The sequence below is a fragment of the Dasypus novemcinctus genome, chromosome 10, assembly GCF_030445035.2.
Source record: "Dasypus novemcinctus isolate mDasNov1 chromosome 10, mDasNov1.1.hap2, whole genome shotgun sequence".
NCBI lineage: Eukaryota > Metazoa > Chordata > Mammalia > Cingulata > Dasypodidae > Dasypus > Dasypus novemcinctus.
The window spans coordinates 17,087,665-17,106,571 of NC_080682.1; the positions used below are offsets into that span (position 1 = coordinate 17,087,665).

The 18,907-nt window shown below is 37.0% G+C and overlaps 1 protein-coding gene and 1 pseudogene across 1 annotated transcript; both read left to right on the forward strand.

Annotated features, from left to right (window-relative positions):
- Positions 1 to 1,056: 1,056 nt before the first annotated feature.
- Positions 1,057 to 9,789, forward strand: LOC131280147 (olfactory receptor 5A2-like; annotated as a pseudogene).
- A 7,723-nt stretch (positions 9,790 to 17,512) lies between these two features.
- On the forward strand, positions 17,513 to 18,451 carry LOC131280275 (olfactory receptor 5AN1-like). The gene has a single exon (XM_058306378.1). It carries the CDS (start codon positions 17,513 to 17,515, stop codon positions 18,449 to 18,451), a length of 939 nt encoding a protein of 312 aa, XP_058162361.1.
- The last annotated feature ends 456 nt before the right edge of the window (positions 18,452 to 18,907 follow it).

The following is an 18,907-nucleotide window of genomic DNA, read 5'->3' on the forward strand; positions in this document are numbered from 1 at the left end:
TATCTCTACCCATTAAAATAATCACCTCCCAAAGTCCATTTTGCCAACTTGGTAACAAAGAAACAGAAGTTCCAGAAGCAGGTATTACTATTTGCTTAAGGCTAAAGTACAAAAAAAAAATTAAACCATAAACCAGGCATAGACAATGGAAAATGCAGATGAACTAAAGGTTGCAAAAGATGTAATCAGAGCAAAGCAGTCAATGTTTCTTCTTTTACAGCATGAGATTCCAGGATACTTCTGCCTGAAGTAATTTAGTAAGTCCAGGTCCTTCTCTCTTTTATCATTCATGTAACAAATGACAACTAAAAATATACAGCCTATTCCCCTTATTATCTGTAGAAGAGGCAGAATAACACTACTCATTTCCAGAGCTTATTAACAAGATTAGAGGACTTAATATAAACCAAATCCCTAGTACAGTGTCTGGTACACAGGAAGCATTCAATAAGTGTTTGTGGTTATTTTATTAAAATTTAGCATTCATTATAGGCAAACACTATTCTAGGTTCTGCTGATAATCAGTGAAAAAAATCCTTTGTTCATTCAACAGATGTTTACTGGGTCCTATGGAAATGTTCTAGTCCCTCAGGATAGATCAATAAACAGAACAGACAAAAATCTCTGCCTGCTTTTGAATAGCTTACTTTTTGCTATCAAAGCAAATCAGCTTTCATATACTTTTGACAGGGTTAAAAGATCGCTGTCATCATGAAAGTGGTCTTGCCTCTTCTTGGCTTTAGAGGCCAATGAAGACTCAGGGGGGCGAAGTGACTATTCCAAAGTCATCTAGTGGTTAGGAATGGTACTGAGGACACATCTCAGGTTTCTGATTCCTAAGCTCTTTTAGACCACAAGGTATATAGTATAAACATTTTAAACAGTGCCAAACGATTTTTATATACTGACTTCCTCTGAGAGGACTTTGCTTAGAAGATGGCTGGGACGTTAACTGTACATCAACTGTCCATATGACCTTCAGGAAATATTATTCATATAATGACAAACAAAATATGACTGTAGAATTGCTTCATTCCTTGTGCAGGAAGCAGGTCTATGGCTGCAGGAAGAAACAACACGTTTGTGACAAAATTCATCCTTCTGGGGTTTTCAGATGATCCCCACATGAAGATTTTCCTTTTTGTGCTCTTCCTGGGAATCTACTTCATGACATTGGCCTGGAACCTGAGTCTCATTGCCCTCATTAGGATGGATTCCCACCTGCACACACCCATGTACTTCTTCCTCTGTAACCTGTCCTTCCTGGACATCTGCTATGCATCCTCCACAGCTTCAAAGAGCTCCACATCATCACAGAGAAGAAAACCATTTCCTTCATTGGATGTGCCATGCAATATTTTGTCTTCTGTGGAATGGGGCTGACTGAATGCTTTCTCCTGGCTGCCATGGCCTATGACCGGTGTGCTGTGATCTGCAACCTGTTGCTCTATGCCACTCTCATTTCCAACACACTTTGTTTAAAGATGGTGGCTGGGTCTTATTTGGGTGGATTCCTTAGTTGTTTGATTGAGACATACGCTGTCTATCATCATGATTTCTGTGGGCCCAACATGATCAACCACTCTTCTGTGACCTTCCCCCAGTCCTGGCTCTGTCCTGCTCTGATACTTCCACCAGCCAGGTGGTGACCTTCATTATGGGTGTAGTTGTTGGTGCGGTGTCTGCCCTTGTGTTGCTCATTTCTTACAGTTACATTGTTGCTGCTGTCCTTAAAATCAATTCAGCTAAAGGTAGGACCAAAGCCTTCAGCACTTGTGCCTCCCACCTAACTACTGTGACCCTCTTCTATGGTTCTGGTCTCTTCATGTACATGCGACCTAATTCAAGCCACTCCTTAAACAGGGACAAGTTGGTGTCCATATTCTATGCTGTGGTGATCCCCATGGTGAATCCCATCATTTATAGTCCTTGCTCGTTGGGCTTCCCTATGCAAGGGACACCCCTGCGTGGCAGAGCACTCTTTGCGCACATCAGCACTGCACATGGGCCTGCCACAGGGGTCATGGAGGTTCGGCATTTGAACCGCGGACCTCCCATGTGGTAGGCGGATACCCTATCCATTGGGCCAAGTCTGCTTCCCTTTCTTTATATATTTTAAGGCACCCTGGTTATGTGCATAACTGTTCATGATTGTTCTTCATACTTGATAGATTACCCCTTTTACTAATATATAGTGTCCTTCTTTGTCTCTTACAAAAGTTTTGCTTTTAAAGTCTATTTTGTCTGATAATAGCATAGCTTCTCCTACCCTTTATTTGTTATTGTTTGCATGTAAAATTGTTTTTGAACCATTCACTTTCAGTCTCCTTGTGTCCCTGTTTCTAAGGTCAGTTTCTTGTAGACAGCATATAAACAGGTCATATTTCCTTATTCATTCTGCCAATCTATCTCTCTTGATTGGAGAGTTTAATCCATTAACATTCAATGTTATTAGTGCCAAGATTTACTTACATCAGCCATATATATATTTTTTAGGTTCGTGTATACCATATGCTGTTTTAATTTTTTTAGTTATTCCTACCAGTAATTTTCTTTCCTCCATCTTTCTCTCTCCTGTTGTTTTTCTTTCAACCTGCGGAACTCCATTTAGTATTTCTTGAAGGGCAGGTTTCTTGTTGACAAACTCAATTTCTGTTTATCTGTGAATATACTGAACTCTCCCTCATTTTTGAATGCCAGCTTTGCTGGATACAGAATTCTTGTTTGGAAGTTTTTATTCTTTTAGCTCCTTAACTATGTCATACCATTGCCTTCCTGGTTCTGTGATTTCACATGAGAAATCAGCATTTAATCTTATCACACTTGCCTTATATGTGCTGGATCTCCTTACTCTTGCTGCTTTCAGTGTTCTTTCTCTGTCTTGAGCATTGGACAATTTGACAAGCATATGTCATGGCATAGTCTGTTAAGATTTATACTGTTTGGAGTGCACTGTGTTTCTGGACACGTACATCCCTGTCTCCCAAAAGAGTGTAGAAATTTTTAGCTATTATTCCCTCCAAAACTCTGTCTCCTTTGCCCTTCTCTTCTCCCTCTGGGGTGCCTATAATGTATATGTTTGTGCATTTTGTGTTGTCATTCAAATCCCTAAGTTCCTGCTGGATTTTACTGTTTTTATCCATCTCTTTTACTATCCATTTGATTTCAGATGTATTGTCTTCCACATCACTGATTCTTTCCTCTGCCTGTTCAAATCTGCTGTTACATGCTTCCAGTGTATTTTTGACTTCTTGGATTGTGCCACACCTCATCATCATATCTGTTATGTTTTAGTGTATGTTTACAATTTCTTCAGTATGTTCTCCCAGTATCTTCTTAATAGCCTTAATCTCTTCCTTGATTCATTAAGTTGATTCATGATATTTGTTTGATTTGTTTGGCTATCTCTGATTAGTTGTTCCAAGTTTGCATCTCCTCATTGTTTTTAGTTTGTTCATTAAACTGGACCATGCCTTACTGTTTCTTAATATGGCTTGTAATTTTTTGTTGGTGTCTAGGTATCTGTTTATCTTGATGAGCTTATTTGGTTGGTTAGCTTCTCTTTCTACTCTAGTGCTTATTTTGTTGGTGTTTTTGTGTGCTTGATAAGGTTTCCCTTTGATACTTCATTCCTCTGATTCTATTTCCTTGGTGTTTTCTGTGTTCACTTGGAAAAAAATCAGGAGCAGAGGAAAGGTAAGAGATAAAAAGAGAAATAGAATAATAGTAATTATAATAAAAAAGGTAGAAGAGGAACCATACAAGACCCATGAAAATAAATAATTAACATGAGTAAAAATTCTTAATGTATAATGTATTAAGAAAAAAATACCGGTATAGAAAAACTGATACAAGAAACAAAACAGAGAAAAATATATAAATTGAATTAAAAGGCCAGAATAATGAGAAGAGAGGAAAACAAGAAAAAAACAAAAAAGAAAAAAGAAAGAAAAAAGGAAAAAACAGTGAGAGAAAGAAAAACAAAAAATTGAAGGGAAAACAAAAAGAGATGGAATGATAGAAAAACAACACAAAGCAAAAGATAAATATATGAAGGAAAGAAAAGAAATAAAGTAGGTAGAAAAAATTGGTAAAATAAAGAAAAAGCAAGAAAAGAAAGGGGAAACAGAACAAACAAGAAAGAAAGCACCAACAACTGAAAAAGAAATAACCAAGAAAATACAGCTTTCTCTCTAAGCCCCCTAATTTGCTTCTTAGGTTTCTGGTGTTCATCAACCAATCACCCTGCAACCTGCCCTCCACAGATGATGTACTGAATTTTAGTGTGTAAAATAAGGAGACAAAAAGCGGAACCTTTAAAAAATAAAAAATAACAGATCCAAGAAATCAGCTGTCCTTTGCCTTCATTATTTGTCCTGTTCCTTCCTCGATGATGCTGAACACTTTCCCTTCTGTCTATCTCCAAAGCAGCTCTCTCAGATAGGCTCTTGCCCTTTTTCTGCTCTATTTTGTGAGAGTTGGGCTCTGCCTACCTATTTTGACGCCATTTACCTGCTAGTCTCAAAAGTACCTTACTTTGACAAGAAAGAAAATAAAGTAACAAAGCTCTCAATTGAAGTAATTGGAAAAAAAAATGTGAATACAAACCATAAGGAAAATAGGAAGAAAAAATAAAAAACAGAAATATATTGGAAAGGAGAAGAAAAATTGATAACTAGATTTGACTGACAGAATTTTATGAAATAAAATATGGTGGCATATGTTACAGGAAAGTCAAGATTACTCATATTTAGAGGAAAGCTAAGTATGAGAGAGATTTTGAAATTTAAGAAAACACATCCACAGTGGTAAGAAAACACAACCAAAGAATGGAAGAATTGTGTAATATTCTGGAAAATGTTAATAACATTGACCCCACAACTAGAAAATAAAAGTGAACCAATAACAAGAACATAAAAGCTGAAGTTATCAAATACCTTTCTGCAAATAAGTCTAAAGGTCTCAGTGGGTTTTGTGGTTTTATGGACAGCTCATGTCAATGTTACAAGAAAGAATTTAGAACACTGAATGTGATTAAAAGCTACCAGCGTGTTTTAAATTGACTTTCACCCATCCAGAAGTGTGTTCTTTTTTACATAGTATAGGTTCATGAGAGAAACACAGACAGTAGTTGGGGTATTAAAGAAACAATAGCCTGGCTAACCCAGTAAAGTCAAATCAATCCTGGCAGTAATTTACAAAGTTGGGCATCTTGCTCATCTAATTTAATTCTATTGATATTTAAAAAAAAATTTCCTTCTGATACCAAACATTATGATTACTGTCAAAAACAATGACAGAACAATTAGTGTCTCATCACTTGTGAATGTGAAACTTAAAATCATAAATAAAATATTAAAATTGTGTCCTTGTACAGTAAGTTAAAACAATGAGAAACAAGAAAGATTTATATCTTGAATCAAAGTATGGTTTTATTATGTTAAACATATATACCAATAGATCAAATTTAAAAGAAAAAAATAAAGTGCAATTAGGTGTAATACTCATTTATGCTTTCCTATCTGTTTTTTTTATGTTTGGTATTCAGTGTGTGTCCTTAAAGCTGACTTTGACAATACCCTTTCTCTAATCCTTTAAGGTGGTCCTTCTTCTAGCAGGAACACTGGCATCATTTGGAGTGGGTTGGGGAGGAGTCTCAGTTTCTGTGACATTATGTATCTGTCCGTTTTGGGTTCCATACAGGGAAGTGAAGACTGGTTCAGAGCAGACACTCCAAGTCACCTTGGTCCTATCACTTACATTAACAAGTTCCTTAATATTCCACCTTCTGAGCAGTGTCTAGCACACAGCGTTCACATAATTGATAGTTGCCACATAGCGTTCACATAATTGATAGGTGCTGAATAAATGTGTCAACCTAGGACTTTAGTACAATTTTAGTATTTTGATTCTTCCTAAGTCAAAATTATCCTGCTGCTTATATTCAGCAATGTTTCTGAAAATGCTTAAGGAAAAAGAAAATGAATGATTCATATGGCATGTAGATTTTCAGTAGCATTCTGAGGGAACTACAGTTTTCATGGCTATTAAATGTTTAGGCTCTAATACATTATAACAACATATATTCATCTCTTAAAAAATAAATTGCTCTTTTTTCAGATAAATCAATTAAAACTGCATCCAGGCCACCATTTCCCCCTCCCCCACAACATCTCTTCCCCACTTTGAAAGAAGACTAGAGCTTTGTTCTCCGTAGAATGGAATGAGGGACTAAGGGCTTTGAACCATCTAGCATATATAAGAGGCACTGCTGTAAACAGAAAAATTAGGGTAATTTTTACCAGGTAAAAAGTGAGATTCTTTCTGCACGATGTCCCTACTCTCAACATACACCCAGTCCATTCACTATTCAACTTTCAGAACACTCCTAAATGGGATGGTATCTTCTGGGCAGAAGCCTAGAGAATTCTTATGTCGAAGTAAAACTGCACAAGAGAAAAACCTTGCTGATGGTTATGGTAGGGGTCTGTCAGAACAATTGTGAAGTCCTTTTCAGTTTCTATAGCAGTAAAGTCTGTCAGAGAACAATCCCGGACTAAGAAATCCAAGCTACAAATCTTGCTTTGTAGTGCCTCACTTTGCAATGTGAAAATGTGGCCAAGGATCACTAGATAGAGCCCCTAAAACAAAACAAACAAGCAAACAAGACAAAAAGAAACATGGCAATGACAATGCAGATGAGTACAAGTATATATAAAACAGAGTACCAACATTAATATACTCAGAGATTAAGATATGTTTTTTAAAGAAAGAACAGTGTGATATAATAGAGGAGTAAAAATAAGGATAGCACCAAAAATTACACTCTTTTATAATTCTATTAAGCTGACATGACTTTAAAAGACATGTACAACTATGATTTATTACATTGAGAGTTATATTACACACATTAGAGGTTCATTTATTCTTGTACTAGCTAGCACCCAAATATCTTCCTTTGACAAGTGTCTTGACATTTTTATAGACCGGGTGTCAGTAATACCCTTTTCTAATCTCAGCAATCATAGTTTGGTCCCAATTCTTTTCAGGACTGATTCTTGATTGGCCTAAGTCAGAAATTCCTGAATTGAAAATTCAAAAAAACATTATTCTTGTGGGATGTGTTGGTGTGGATGTGATATATTTATTAAATAATACCAGTGTAGTGTGGACTTAGTAAGGGGTCCAATGTTTTCATCTTACTGGCAAAGAGGTTCATGGAACAAAAAAGGTTGAGAACATCTGGTCTAAGGCAATCATGAAACAGCAAAATAGAGGGCATAATCCAATCAAAGCAAGGGAGATGAAAGATGGTTGCTGGGGTTTCTTGGAAAAAGAAACCTTTCCTTTTTTATTTTTTGGTGGAAACTTCCATAAGAAACTCTTCTTTTTTTTGGATGATGTAGAGTGAGGCTGTGAGAGCTGGAACTTGGCCAATTTTGCCACCATGAAAATAATTAGCAGAAGATAGACATTTGCTATGTAAGATATACTAAGAAATAGGTTATTTCATCATATTTTTTGAGCTTCTGCTTGTAATTCCTGACTACCTCAGTTTCATGAGCCAATAGATTTACTGCTTCAGCTAGTTTGAATTTTCAGTCATTCAAAATAAAAGATTCTTGATTCTGAAAGCAATCTTGTAATATATTCCAAAAATCACAAAATAAGACTCCATTTGACTAAGTGGCCTATATTCTCAGTGTTATTTATCTGTTATTTTAAAAACTATTAATGAATATAGTGATATCAAATGAAAATTCTTTATTATTGCTCTTACAGTTCCTGTTAGGAATTTAGAGACGGCTTAGCTGTGTGGTTCTGACCCAGGGCCTTTCAAGAAATTGCATTCAAGTAGTTGGTTTGGACTGAAGACATCTGAAGGCTTGAATGGGCTGGAGGACCTGCTTGCAAGATGATCATTCACACAGCTGGCACATAGGTGGTGGAGAGAGGAGGAGGCCAATGCTCTCTTTGTTTCATGGTTGGACAGATTTAATATGTAAGGGGAATCCACAAGCCCATGAATTCCATGAAGCAAGTATCACATCGGGCTGTCTTGGAAGCTGGCTTCTATTTCCAAATGTTGGAAATGTTTCAGAGTAAATATATTCAAAGACATTAAAAAAAATTGAAAATAACTTACATGTTACATTAAAGAAATCATTAAATGAATTGTTATAGTCAGTTGTCTATTATAATGTGGACATCGAAAATGAATATAAAAACCATGCAAATGGAGAAACATAATACTTATCAAACACTCAAGAGTCTTTAACAAATTATCCACAAACTCAGGTGCACAGGAAATTCATTTTTCATGGTCTTTATATAGGTCCATTTCTATGTCGTGTTCTCCTCTTTCCTCCAACAGGAAAAAAATCAGTCTATTCATGACCCTTCCCATTTAGTCCCCAGGTTGTGTTCAAGTTCAAGTGGGCTTGAAAGATGTCAAGTTATGTATGCATTTTATCCTTGACATCTCTCCACACAGCAACTCATAAAATTTTAGATTCTCACTTGTCAATCCTAAAGGTGCATTAGCTCCTATGACTCTGCTACTTTCAGCCACTCTTGGTTAAGCAGGAATTGTTCTCCCGTTCTCTACTATGGTACAGGAAATTCTGGAGGACTCAAGCCCTCACTGCTTAATGACTGTCTGTCTATCTGGACTCCCCACATCCCCTTCCTCTTAAGATTCCAGTTGCCAATTTTTCTTCTATCCAAGACATGATCAGTGCTCTTTTGCTCTTGTTGTCTCCAAACTGATTTGATTTTTGTACTGTCTTCCTTGGGCTCTGTCTATATGTTGTTCTGCAGACTCCTTCATGTTTTTTATCTTATCCTTTCCATTTTAATTTCTTTTTACTGTCTCATCCCCTCTATGATACTTGAGAACCTTATAACGTAGCTGCCTGAAGGAAGAGAATGACCGAAGAGATGTGGGGAGGAAAGATTAGGTGAAGAGTTAAGTACCATCTCAAAAATATTATCTTGCTACAACAGTTAAGAGAAAAATTTAAAAGAAAAGAAGGTTGGGAAACGGACTTTGGCCCAGTGGTTAGGGCGTCCGTCTAACACATGGGAGGTCTGCGGTTCAAGCCCCGGGCCTCCTTGACCCGTGTGGAGCTGGCCCATGCGCAGTGCTGATGTGCGCAAGGAGTGCCGTGCCACACAAGGGTGTCCCCCGCGTAGGGGAGCCCCACGCGCAAGGAGTGCACCCATAAGGAGAGCCGCCCAGCGTGAAGGAGGTAGCAGCCTGCCGAGGAATGGCGCCGCACACACTTTCCGTGCCGCTGACGACAACAGAAGCAGACAAAGAAACAAGACGCAGCAAAAAGACACAGAAAACAGACAACCGGGGGAGGGGAGGGGAATTAAATAAAAAAAAAAAAAAAAGAAAAGAAGGTTGGGCTCAGGGTAAAAGTAGAGAATAATGACAAGTGGAAGCATGAGCAGACCTTATTTTCTAATGCATTGCAACTGGCTGTTTGGCTTTGTCTTTTTTTGGTTTCATTGCAGCTTCCATCTTGAAAATGTCCTAGGTCCAAGACAGGTCCAAGGCTTTCAATACCTGTGTCTCCCACTTGGCAGCTCTTCTGTGGCAGAGGCTCCTCTGTGTACATGCAGCCCAGCTCTAGCCACTCTCAGGAGTGGGACAAGTGGCTGCCAGTGTTCTAGGTCATCTTTGTCCCCATGCTAAACCCTCTGTTCTATAGATCTATAGTCTATAGGAACAAGGAGATCAAAGAGGCCTTCAAGAAGGTAATAAAAAGGGAAACACTATAGCAGATTAAGAATAATATTTAAGTGGGTATTATTATTATTTTTTTTGCTTTTTTTCTTTATTTTCTTTTAAATGTTACATTAAAAAAAATGAGGTCCCCATACACCCCCCACCCTATCCACCCACCCCTCCCAAATCATCAACAACATCTTCCATCATTGCAGCACATCCACTACACCTGGCGAATACATTCTGGAGCTCTGCTGTACCACATGGACAGTGGTCCACATTGTAGTCCACACTCTCTCCCAGTCCAGCCATTGGTCATAACAGGACACACAACGTCCAGTATCTGTCCCTGCAGCACTACCTAGGACAACTCCAACTCCTGAAAATGTCCCAACACTATATCTCTTCTTCCCTCTCCCGACCATCAGCAGCCACTGTGACCACCCTCTCCATATCACTATTATAATTTCTTCCCTTAGTAATCACAATAGTTCCCCAGCAGAACACCAGTAAGTCCACTCTAACCCATACTCTATTCTTCCATCTTGTGGCCCTGGGATGGCTATGTCCAGTCCCCCTCTACATCAAGAGGGGGTTTAGATTCCACATGGATGATGTATGCAATTCTCCTGCTTGCAGCTGTAGGCACTCTTGGCTCCCTGGTGTGGTGGTTGACCCTCTTAACCTCCCTGTCAGCTGGCCAGGTTAAGTCCAAGAAACCAGATGGTAGGAGCTGCAAGTCTGCTGAGGCCCAGGGCCTGGTTGTCACATGGACAGTCCAGAGACCCAGGTCTCCTGAGTATACACCAACCCAAACACCAACCACAGGTCCAGCGAAAGTAACAGAAGAGGCATGTGTAGAAAGGTTACATATGAGTCCAACTTATCACACTCCGGAACACAATCTTCAAAGTTGAGTCAACTGACATGGCCCTGAACTCCAGAGCCATCTGCCTTGACCATAGAACCTGTGGATCACTGCAGTCCTCAGTAGAACCAGCACCTGGGTTTCCATCTACCTTGGCAAGTGGGTATTATTTTCCCTAGAAAAGAAGATGGAGGTATAAATGTGTGCATAACCTTTGCAGGTTACAAAAAATTGTGAGGCAGAGAGAAAAAGTGAAAATGTAGCTTCCTTGATTCCTCACGTCATCATGCTTTGTTTCCACTAAGAAAGGTTCTGTCTGAGACACTGATACTGATGTTGAATATGTTTTTAGGGGCCAGTTTCCTTGACTAGATCTAAGGAGGATAAAACACTAAAATGTGATTATGCTTTGAGAAGAGAAATGCTCACAGAATTATATATATAGAAATGGGAGGAATCAGGACTCCAAGCAACCTGTTCTTTTCTCCACTGATTTTTAAAATTTCTCTTAATTGTTAAATTCGTATATTCCAATAAAATAAATACATGTATAAAATCAAATACTTAAAAATAAAAATAGTTTAAATAAAAGGCTTTATATTTTGACCCAAAAGCTGGTTTTTTTTTAAGTTTTATTTATTTCTTTCTCTGCCCTCCCCCTGCCCAAGTTGTCTGTTCCCTGTGTCTATTTGTTGCGTGTTCTTTGCCCGCTTCTGTTGTTGTCAGCAGCATGGGAATCTGTTTCTCTTTTTGTTGCGTCATCTAGTTGCATCAGCTCTCCGTGTGTTTGGTGCCATACCTGAGCAGGCTGCACTTTCTTTCATGGTGGGCGGCTCTCCTTATGGGGCACACTCCTTGCGCGTGGGGTTCCCCTATGTGGGGGACACTCTTGCGAGGCATGGCACTCTTTGCACACATCAGCATAGCGCATGGGCCAGCTCCACACGGGTCAAGGAGGCCCGGGGTTTCAACCATGGCCCTCCCATGTGGTAGATGAACGCCCTAACCACTGGGACAAGTCCACTTCCTTAAAGTTGCTTTTTCAACAGAGACATTTTATACATGCCAGGGTTTATAATTCAGGTTTCATACATATTTCCTTATAATCTGTATAACACTTTATACTTCATATAGTTCTATTGCATAGATTTGATTCTTTCCTATACCTACGTGAAGTTGAGATGTAAGAAATTGTCACCATACACAAATGGAATATAGGGCATATTGAATCCTACCATCCTTTTCTATTAGAGGCAACAATCTATCTTGAGTCTCACAAAGTGTGATTTGTGGAGCATAAACAGTTCTTTTGATCAAATATCTCTGTTGGTCTGTCACTGTGCTTAAATGTCATACTCTTGGATTTATTTCTTCAAAAGTGTCTTAAAAATCTGCTGCATTGACAGGATTAAATCATTACAATCTTCATCAGGGGAAACTTATAAGTACTAACCTATTAGCAAAGGTTCATCACATAATCAACTCATTTTCACCACTCTACTCCTCTCCTGGAAAAGTTTGCCTGAAACAGAATAGAGATCTTATGTATGGGGTCTTATTTAAAATATTTCTGTTTCCTAGTAATTGACAATGCAGGTGCACCCCTTACAAAAGTAAATGTTCCTTTTTTAAAAAACATCAAACTCTATTTCATATTAAAAAAAAACAAAAAACAAAAAACAAGCACAGGCAAAGACAGCAAACCAAATTATGGAAACATTACTCCAAAAAAGTTCTGTCCAGCTACTTTTATCTCATCTTATCTTCAAAACAAACTCACTTCCTCCATTGTTCAGAAAATAACATAGATGAACACAGATTCATTAAATGGCATACTCAAGATCCTTGTTAATGAAGAAAACATTTCTTCTAAGTAAAATCTTCTGGTAATGATCTTAAGTAGATATTTTAAATGAAATATTAGAAATACTGCATAATATGTTGGTAAGAAATCCAGATCAGAAAACAGAAAGTATTCTTCTTATGAATAGAGGGCATATTATATAACTACATGCTCTGATAAGTGTTTTGTATGTATTATCTACTTAAATTTTCTCTATGGGAGCTACTGTTTTAAAAATCTACTACTGTTAGTCCCACAAGGTTTGGAGATATTATCACACAACAGCAAGTGGCAGAGCCAGAATTCAACCAGATTGGCCGATTCCAAAGCCTATAATCAAAAGTGTATTGTTGTGCCTCTGTCATGAGTTAGTTTATTCTGTCTCCCTGTGCTTTGACATCGTTAGTTAACACATAGGAAATAATGCCATATCTACTATAGAGGCTGCTCTGATGATTGAATCAAGTAAGGTATTTGAGAATATATTTTTATGTATCTATCTAAAATGAAAGTGTTTTGTAAACACAGACGTGTACACACATATATAATATATTATTATCAAATTGTATTATCAGTTTTCTGTGTCATCCTGGGCAAATCTCTTAGCTTTTCTGGCTTCGAGTTCCTCACTGAAAATTGAGGGTATTGGTCTAGGCAATCTCTAATCCAGATATTGGAACAGACCATCTCTCTTTCCAGCACAAATGACTCCAAGGTCAACAAAGAAAAGCCTATAATCATAAGATCATGATAGGTCTAGTGGGAAGTGAGGAAAGAATCCAGCACGGACATGGCAAAGTGGGGCATGAAATCTGTAGGGACAAAAGCTCTATGACAACAGTGACACCAGAAAGCAATTACCCGAGAGTTTCTTCTCTCTAATTGCCTTTTCTCTTTTCATCTCTGCCCTTAACCAGACATTTAAGAAGATCCCTAGTTCTGAAACTCTCTTGCTGTTAGTGAACAGCCATTTTCCTGGCCAAAAGGACAGGTCTTGTGGTATAATAGGACCCAACAGGAAAAGCCCTTTGGAGAAGAAGTAAGGAATTATACCGTTGACAAGAACTCTGTGTTCTTGGGGAATCTGGCTCATATTCAGAGGACGGGACCTAGTGAGGCCAGTGGATTCTGTGCTATCCCAATATCTGTACAATTTTCCCTTTAGAAACCACCAGGAGCAAGTTTTATGGACCCTCAGATTTCCCTTCAGCTGTTTCTGTGGAACCTTTACTTCCACACCCTCGACTTAGGACTCTTCTTCTCATTTTCTCTCATATGTTCCTTAACAACATTCTCTAAGATATTTTATTAGCTCTCTAAACTTCAATGAAAAGAAAAGCTGCTAATATAAGTTTCCAGGTAATATTCTGGGGTGGGGTAGGGTAGTGGTTTGAATTCTAGCACTGCAATTTCTTAAAGATGTGACCCTGAGCTGTGTTACTTTGTATTTTTAACCTGTAAAATGGAATAATGGGAGCTTCTACAATTAAATGACAGAACGTCTGTAAGCCTGACACATTGTAAAAGTCAAGATAAATAAAAACTAATAATATACTGGATTTTAGAATTATTTCCTCATATCAAAATAATGTGTCTATGTTTCCCAAATTTCTCCACTCCAATGACCCTTTTAATTTTTGCCCTTGAGGATGTTGTTTTTAAATGGACAATAATTTGATCTTCATTTAACTATACAGTTTAGATCCATAATTTCTGTGTAGCAAGAGATAAACTGAGTCACTGCATAATGATATGACAAAGACCTCATGAGTGATTTCATTAGGCCCTTTCAAATTCTTCAAATACCTCTCCAGTGTTATCTTTGAAGACCCCTGGGCATCTGGAGAAAATAGATGGGGAAACACATGTATCAGAGATGCCCAGTCCATGCAGGCAGTTTTGGTCTAATGGTCCCTTTTAACTTTCCCTTTCTTTGTTTTTTTTTCATTCAGGAACATTCCCCAGGTTTCTTTAGCTCATTTTGAACCTAGCACAACCTAGGAACTGGCAATGTCCTCATTCGATCAGGGTTGCAGGAGGTTTTATTTTCCCAAATTGTCTGGTGAAATATGCAAAGTAGTTAATCAAAATAGTGAATGAATACAGACTTTTTTTCCTTTTTTGTTCTTGTCTACAAAATTTTAAAAGAAATTTCTAGGATAAATTTCACCATGAATGAGAAAAACGGGAATGTTGGATGGCATAGACTACATTTAACTACGGCTGCCTCCCTCAATGAATTGTATTAAAAAATGAAGAACTTTAGTGTAACAACAGTTTATTATCAGTTTAATCAATTATGGTGGTGTTTTGGGAATATTCTCTGAGAATTTATATATTAAAAATATTCTCATTGAATATAACTCTTGTTTAACATATCTGGGGATTTGTATTGACAATACTGTATTGTAAATGTAAACTGAGAGAAAGATTTCCAGGTTCCTAAAGCTAGAATTGAAATGATACAGAAAAGAGCTAATCTTAATTTCATATCCAAAACTGTGTAAAGTAAGCATTTAGTAATGCATAAAATATATATTTAATGAGTTTTGCATATATTAGTTTTCATTGTTATCACTAAACAGTAAAGCATCTCAATTAGTGCATGAACTGTATATAGTCAGTTTCAACAGCTCCAGGGTACTTAGCGTTGGTGATTAAAATGTGGCTTCAGGAATGTGCAACCCTAAAGCATAATGTAAAGTACAAATAAACACAATAATTCATTAACAATTTTCTTCATTGTAAGCTTAGAGATGATCTAATTCTGGAAATCTCTTTATGAAGAGCTCTTTAATGCTTCAGTAATAGTTCTACCTTTTTCCCCTTTTTAGAGAGGAATGATAATGGGAAAGATAATTGCTAACATTTATCGGGTTCTTATTGTTTTAAGCCCGTGTGTCCTTTAATCCCTGAACAGATGGTGGCTACTATTGGTTCATTTTTATAGATGAGGCAACTGAGGAACAGAGAATTTAATTCTCAAAGTCACATAGCTAGTAAGTAGAAGTAAGGAAAATCTATTTTCCCTTTCTTTTGCTCTCTCTACATGTGCTATGAGGTTTTATATATTTTAGTATATTTTGCTTATTATTGACTTAGGACTTTTAGAAAATTGAGAAGATATAGGCAAGTAAAAAAAGTAATATAAATCATATCACCCAATACATTTTACCTTTTCATTCTAAGCAGCTCATCTGTAGAACGATTTTGTGCACTCATCAGCAGTGTATGAGAGTGCCGATTATTTTCTGATTATAAGATATTTTTATATTAAGACAATTCTACATTGTCTTTTTAAAAATTTCATCTTTTATTCCAAGTTATATATAGTATAATAAATTATAATTTAAGTGTATTTTATTTAAGTTAGTATTTCTGCTACAATTAAGTTGTAAGTTCCTATACCATTTTTTTCTCCTCTGCTTTATCTTTTTGGTATTATATATCAAAAGTAGTTTTTCTTCCCAAAGATTATGTATTTGCTTGTCTAATTTTTCTTTTATCCATAATGAGCCAGGCCTTCTACCATTTATAAAAGACTTTATGTTTTCTCCACCAATGTAAGTTACTAACTATATCATATATTAAATTTTTGCCAATATTTGGAATTATTTCTTAATTCTCCATGTGTTCTTTTGACATGTCTCTTAAAATAAGAAAGAATTATTTAAGGTTTTAAAATTTATTTTTTATTAGAGTCATTGTTGGTTACAGAAAAATTATCCTTTTAATTTTTTTATTACAACTCCTCCCTAATTGTTAATCACTTTCAAAATTTCCTTGGCTTGTGTCACTGATTTTTTCTTTCATTTCAAGGAAATATAGTTTGGAATGGAGTGAATAAACAGGTATTATTTATTATGAATCTGTTAGTGAACTCAATCAACCTGATCATATCTACAAAAAGTAAGAATTATACCTCTGTAGTAAATGAAATATTTGACTTTGTTTGTATTTCAAGGCCCATCGTGCATTGATATTAGGTCTGAATCCACACCTGCTTGGAAACAATGCCACACTGTCTGCAGGACTTATGATATCTCAAGAATTTCCCAAATTACACATTACAATTATTGTCCAAACCAATTATAGAACAATTAGTGCCACGGGCATCTCTTAGCAACCAATGCTAATTAGAGCCAGCAATGACTGAGCAAAGTTACTATGTACTGAGCTGTATGCTGAGCACTTGTATCATGTTCTCTTCTAACTCTCCTGTAACATTTTAGTTCAGAGGCTCCTATTGGACTCACTTTATTAAGAGTAAAACTGAGTTTAGTGTGTTTTAATCCACTCGGACAAGTTCATGAAGGGAGTACGAAGCAGAACCCAAACTCCCAACCGCAAACCCTTAACCACAGTACGATGTTATTTCCAATAGTCAAAATACCCCAATATTGACACAATATTTAGGGCCAATAGTGAATTTTACTCACCCACTTTGGGATGTTTAGTATGAATGCTTCCATAGAGGACTAATTCCATAACTTTATTGGGCATATATGCTTTTGGCCCATCAAAAAATTATCAGAATTACAAATTATGATGTTATTTTTCATATCAGTTTGGAGACATTCTATTAAATACATTTGTAGAAAAGTTTGAAAAATTTCTTTAAACAGAGAAAATATTTCTAAATTGTAAAATAATTAAAAATTTAAGTTCTTTAAATTTTAAAGCTCTATTTAAAATTTATTATAAAATGATGCCATTAATGCTTTTGCAATTATACAATAATACATAATTAATTCACAGAGGTCTTTGCAAAAGTTTTATTTTATTCAGTGATCTCTACTTTAAATAGAGAATCAAAGCTGTCATTAGACTTCTAAATATCTGTGAAATCACACAAATTAATCAAAACCCAAGGCACTGAATGGCTACTACATGACTACTTTGAGGAGAAAAGATGGGCTCTTTTCACCAGAAGGGCAGCAAAATATTTCCTTTCAAGAGGTCAATAGAAGAGAAGACTAACACATATGAAAATGATAGTGATATCATTTTCCTGGTTTAGCAATGTATTCCTTATCTCCTTTCAGATTTTAGGAGCACTGAATCAATGATTGGGGGAGAAAATATTACCGAGATCACTCATTTCATCCTATTGGGATTCTCAGATCTTCCCAGAATCTTACCATTGCTCTTTGTTGTATTCCTGGTCATCTATGCTACGGGTTTGACCTGGAACCTGTCTCTTATTGTCTTAATAAGGATGGATTCCCTCCTCCATACACCCATGTACTTTTTCCTCAGCAACCTGTCCTTCGTAGATATGTGCTATGTTACTGCCACTGTTCCAAAGATGCTCTTCAACTTCTTTCAGGAGAAGCAAACAATCACCTTTTTGGGTTGCATTGTCCAGTATTTCATCTTTTCAACAATGGGACTGAGCGAGTCTTGTCTCCTGGCAGTCATGGCGTATGACCGATATGCTGCCATTTGTAACCCACTGCTCTATTCATCCATCATGTCACCCAGCCTCTGTGTTCGAATGGCGCTGGGAGCCTATATGGCTGGACTCTCTGCTTCCTTATCCCAATTGTGTGGCTTGCTTCAACTTCACTTTTGTGGGCCCAATGTTATCAGCCATTTCTTCTGTGACATGCCCCAATTGTTAATCTTGTCATGCACTGATACTTTCTTCATACAAGTCATGCTTGCTATATTATCAATGATATTTGGGATAACAAATGTTCTAGTTATCCTGATATCCTATGTCTATATTGTTATCTCGATCATGAAGATCACTTCAGCTAAAGGCAGGTCCAAGTCTTTCAACACCTGTGCTTCTCACCTGACTGCTGTTTCTCTCTTCTATACATCAGGTTTGTTTGTTTATTTGAGTTCCAGCTCAAGTGGTTCCTCCAGCTTTGACAGATTTGCCTCAGTTTTGTACACTGTGGTCATTCCCATGATGAATCCTTTGATTTACAGTCTGAGGAACAGGGAGATCAAAGATGCTTTGAAGAGGTTGCAAAAGAGGAGAGGGCATTGCTAAGGTCACAGGTTGTGAGATGAATAGATGACAGATTTGGCGAGTCAGAATCAATCACAACTCACAGTAATATGCACAAGAATGTAAATTAATAAAATTCATATTATGTAGGAGCAAATTAGACTTAATATGACAGATAATATGCTATTATGGACCAACAGCTGAGCTGATGTCACAGAAACACAATATTTACATCCTGGCGGTTCATATGTTCACTGTACATCAGTGATGATCACTTCTTTTATTAATCTAACCACAAGTATTTTTGAAAACCAAGATTTAGAAGCCCTCGTGATCCTTTTTGCTTCTGAGATTGCGACCCTCTAAATCTCAGTCTTCTTCACCTAGGGATTGGTGTTGCCATAGTCCCCCAGAAATCTTATCTTCTAAATATTCTGATGCAGCATGATCTAGAGTTAGTGGTGATCACTGACTGTTCTATATTTCTGACTGTATGAG

Bases quoted from the DNA above. Each gene is read 5' to 3' on its own strand.
- LOC131280275 (XM_058306378.1), top strand. From the start codon at position 17,513: ATGATTGGGGGAGAAAATATTACCGAGATCACTCATTTCATCCTATTG.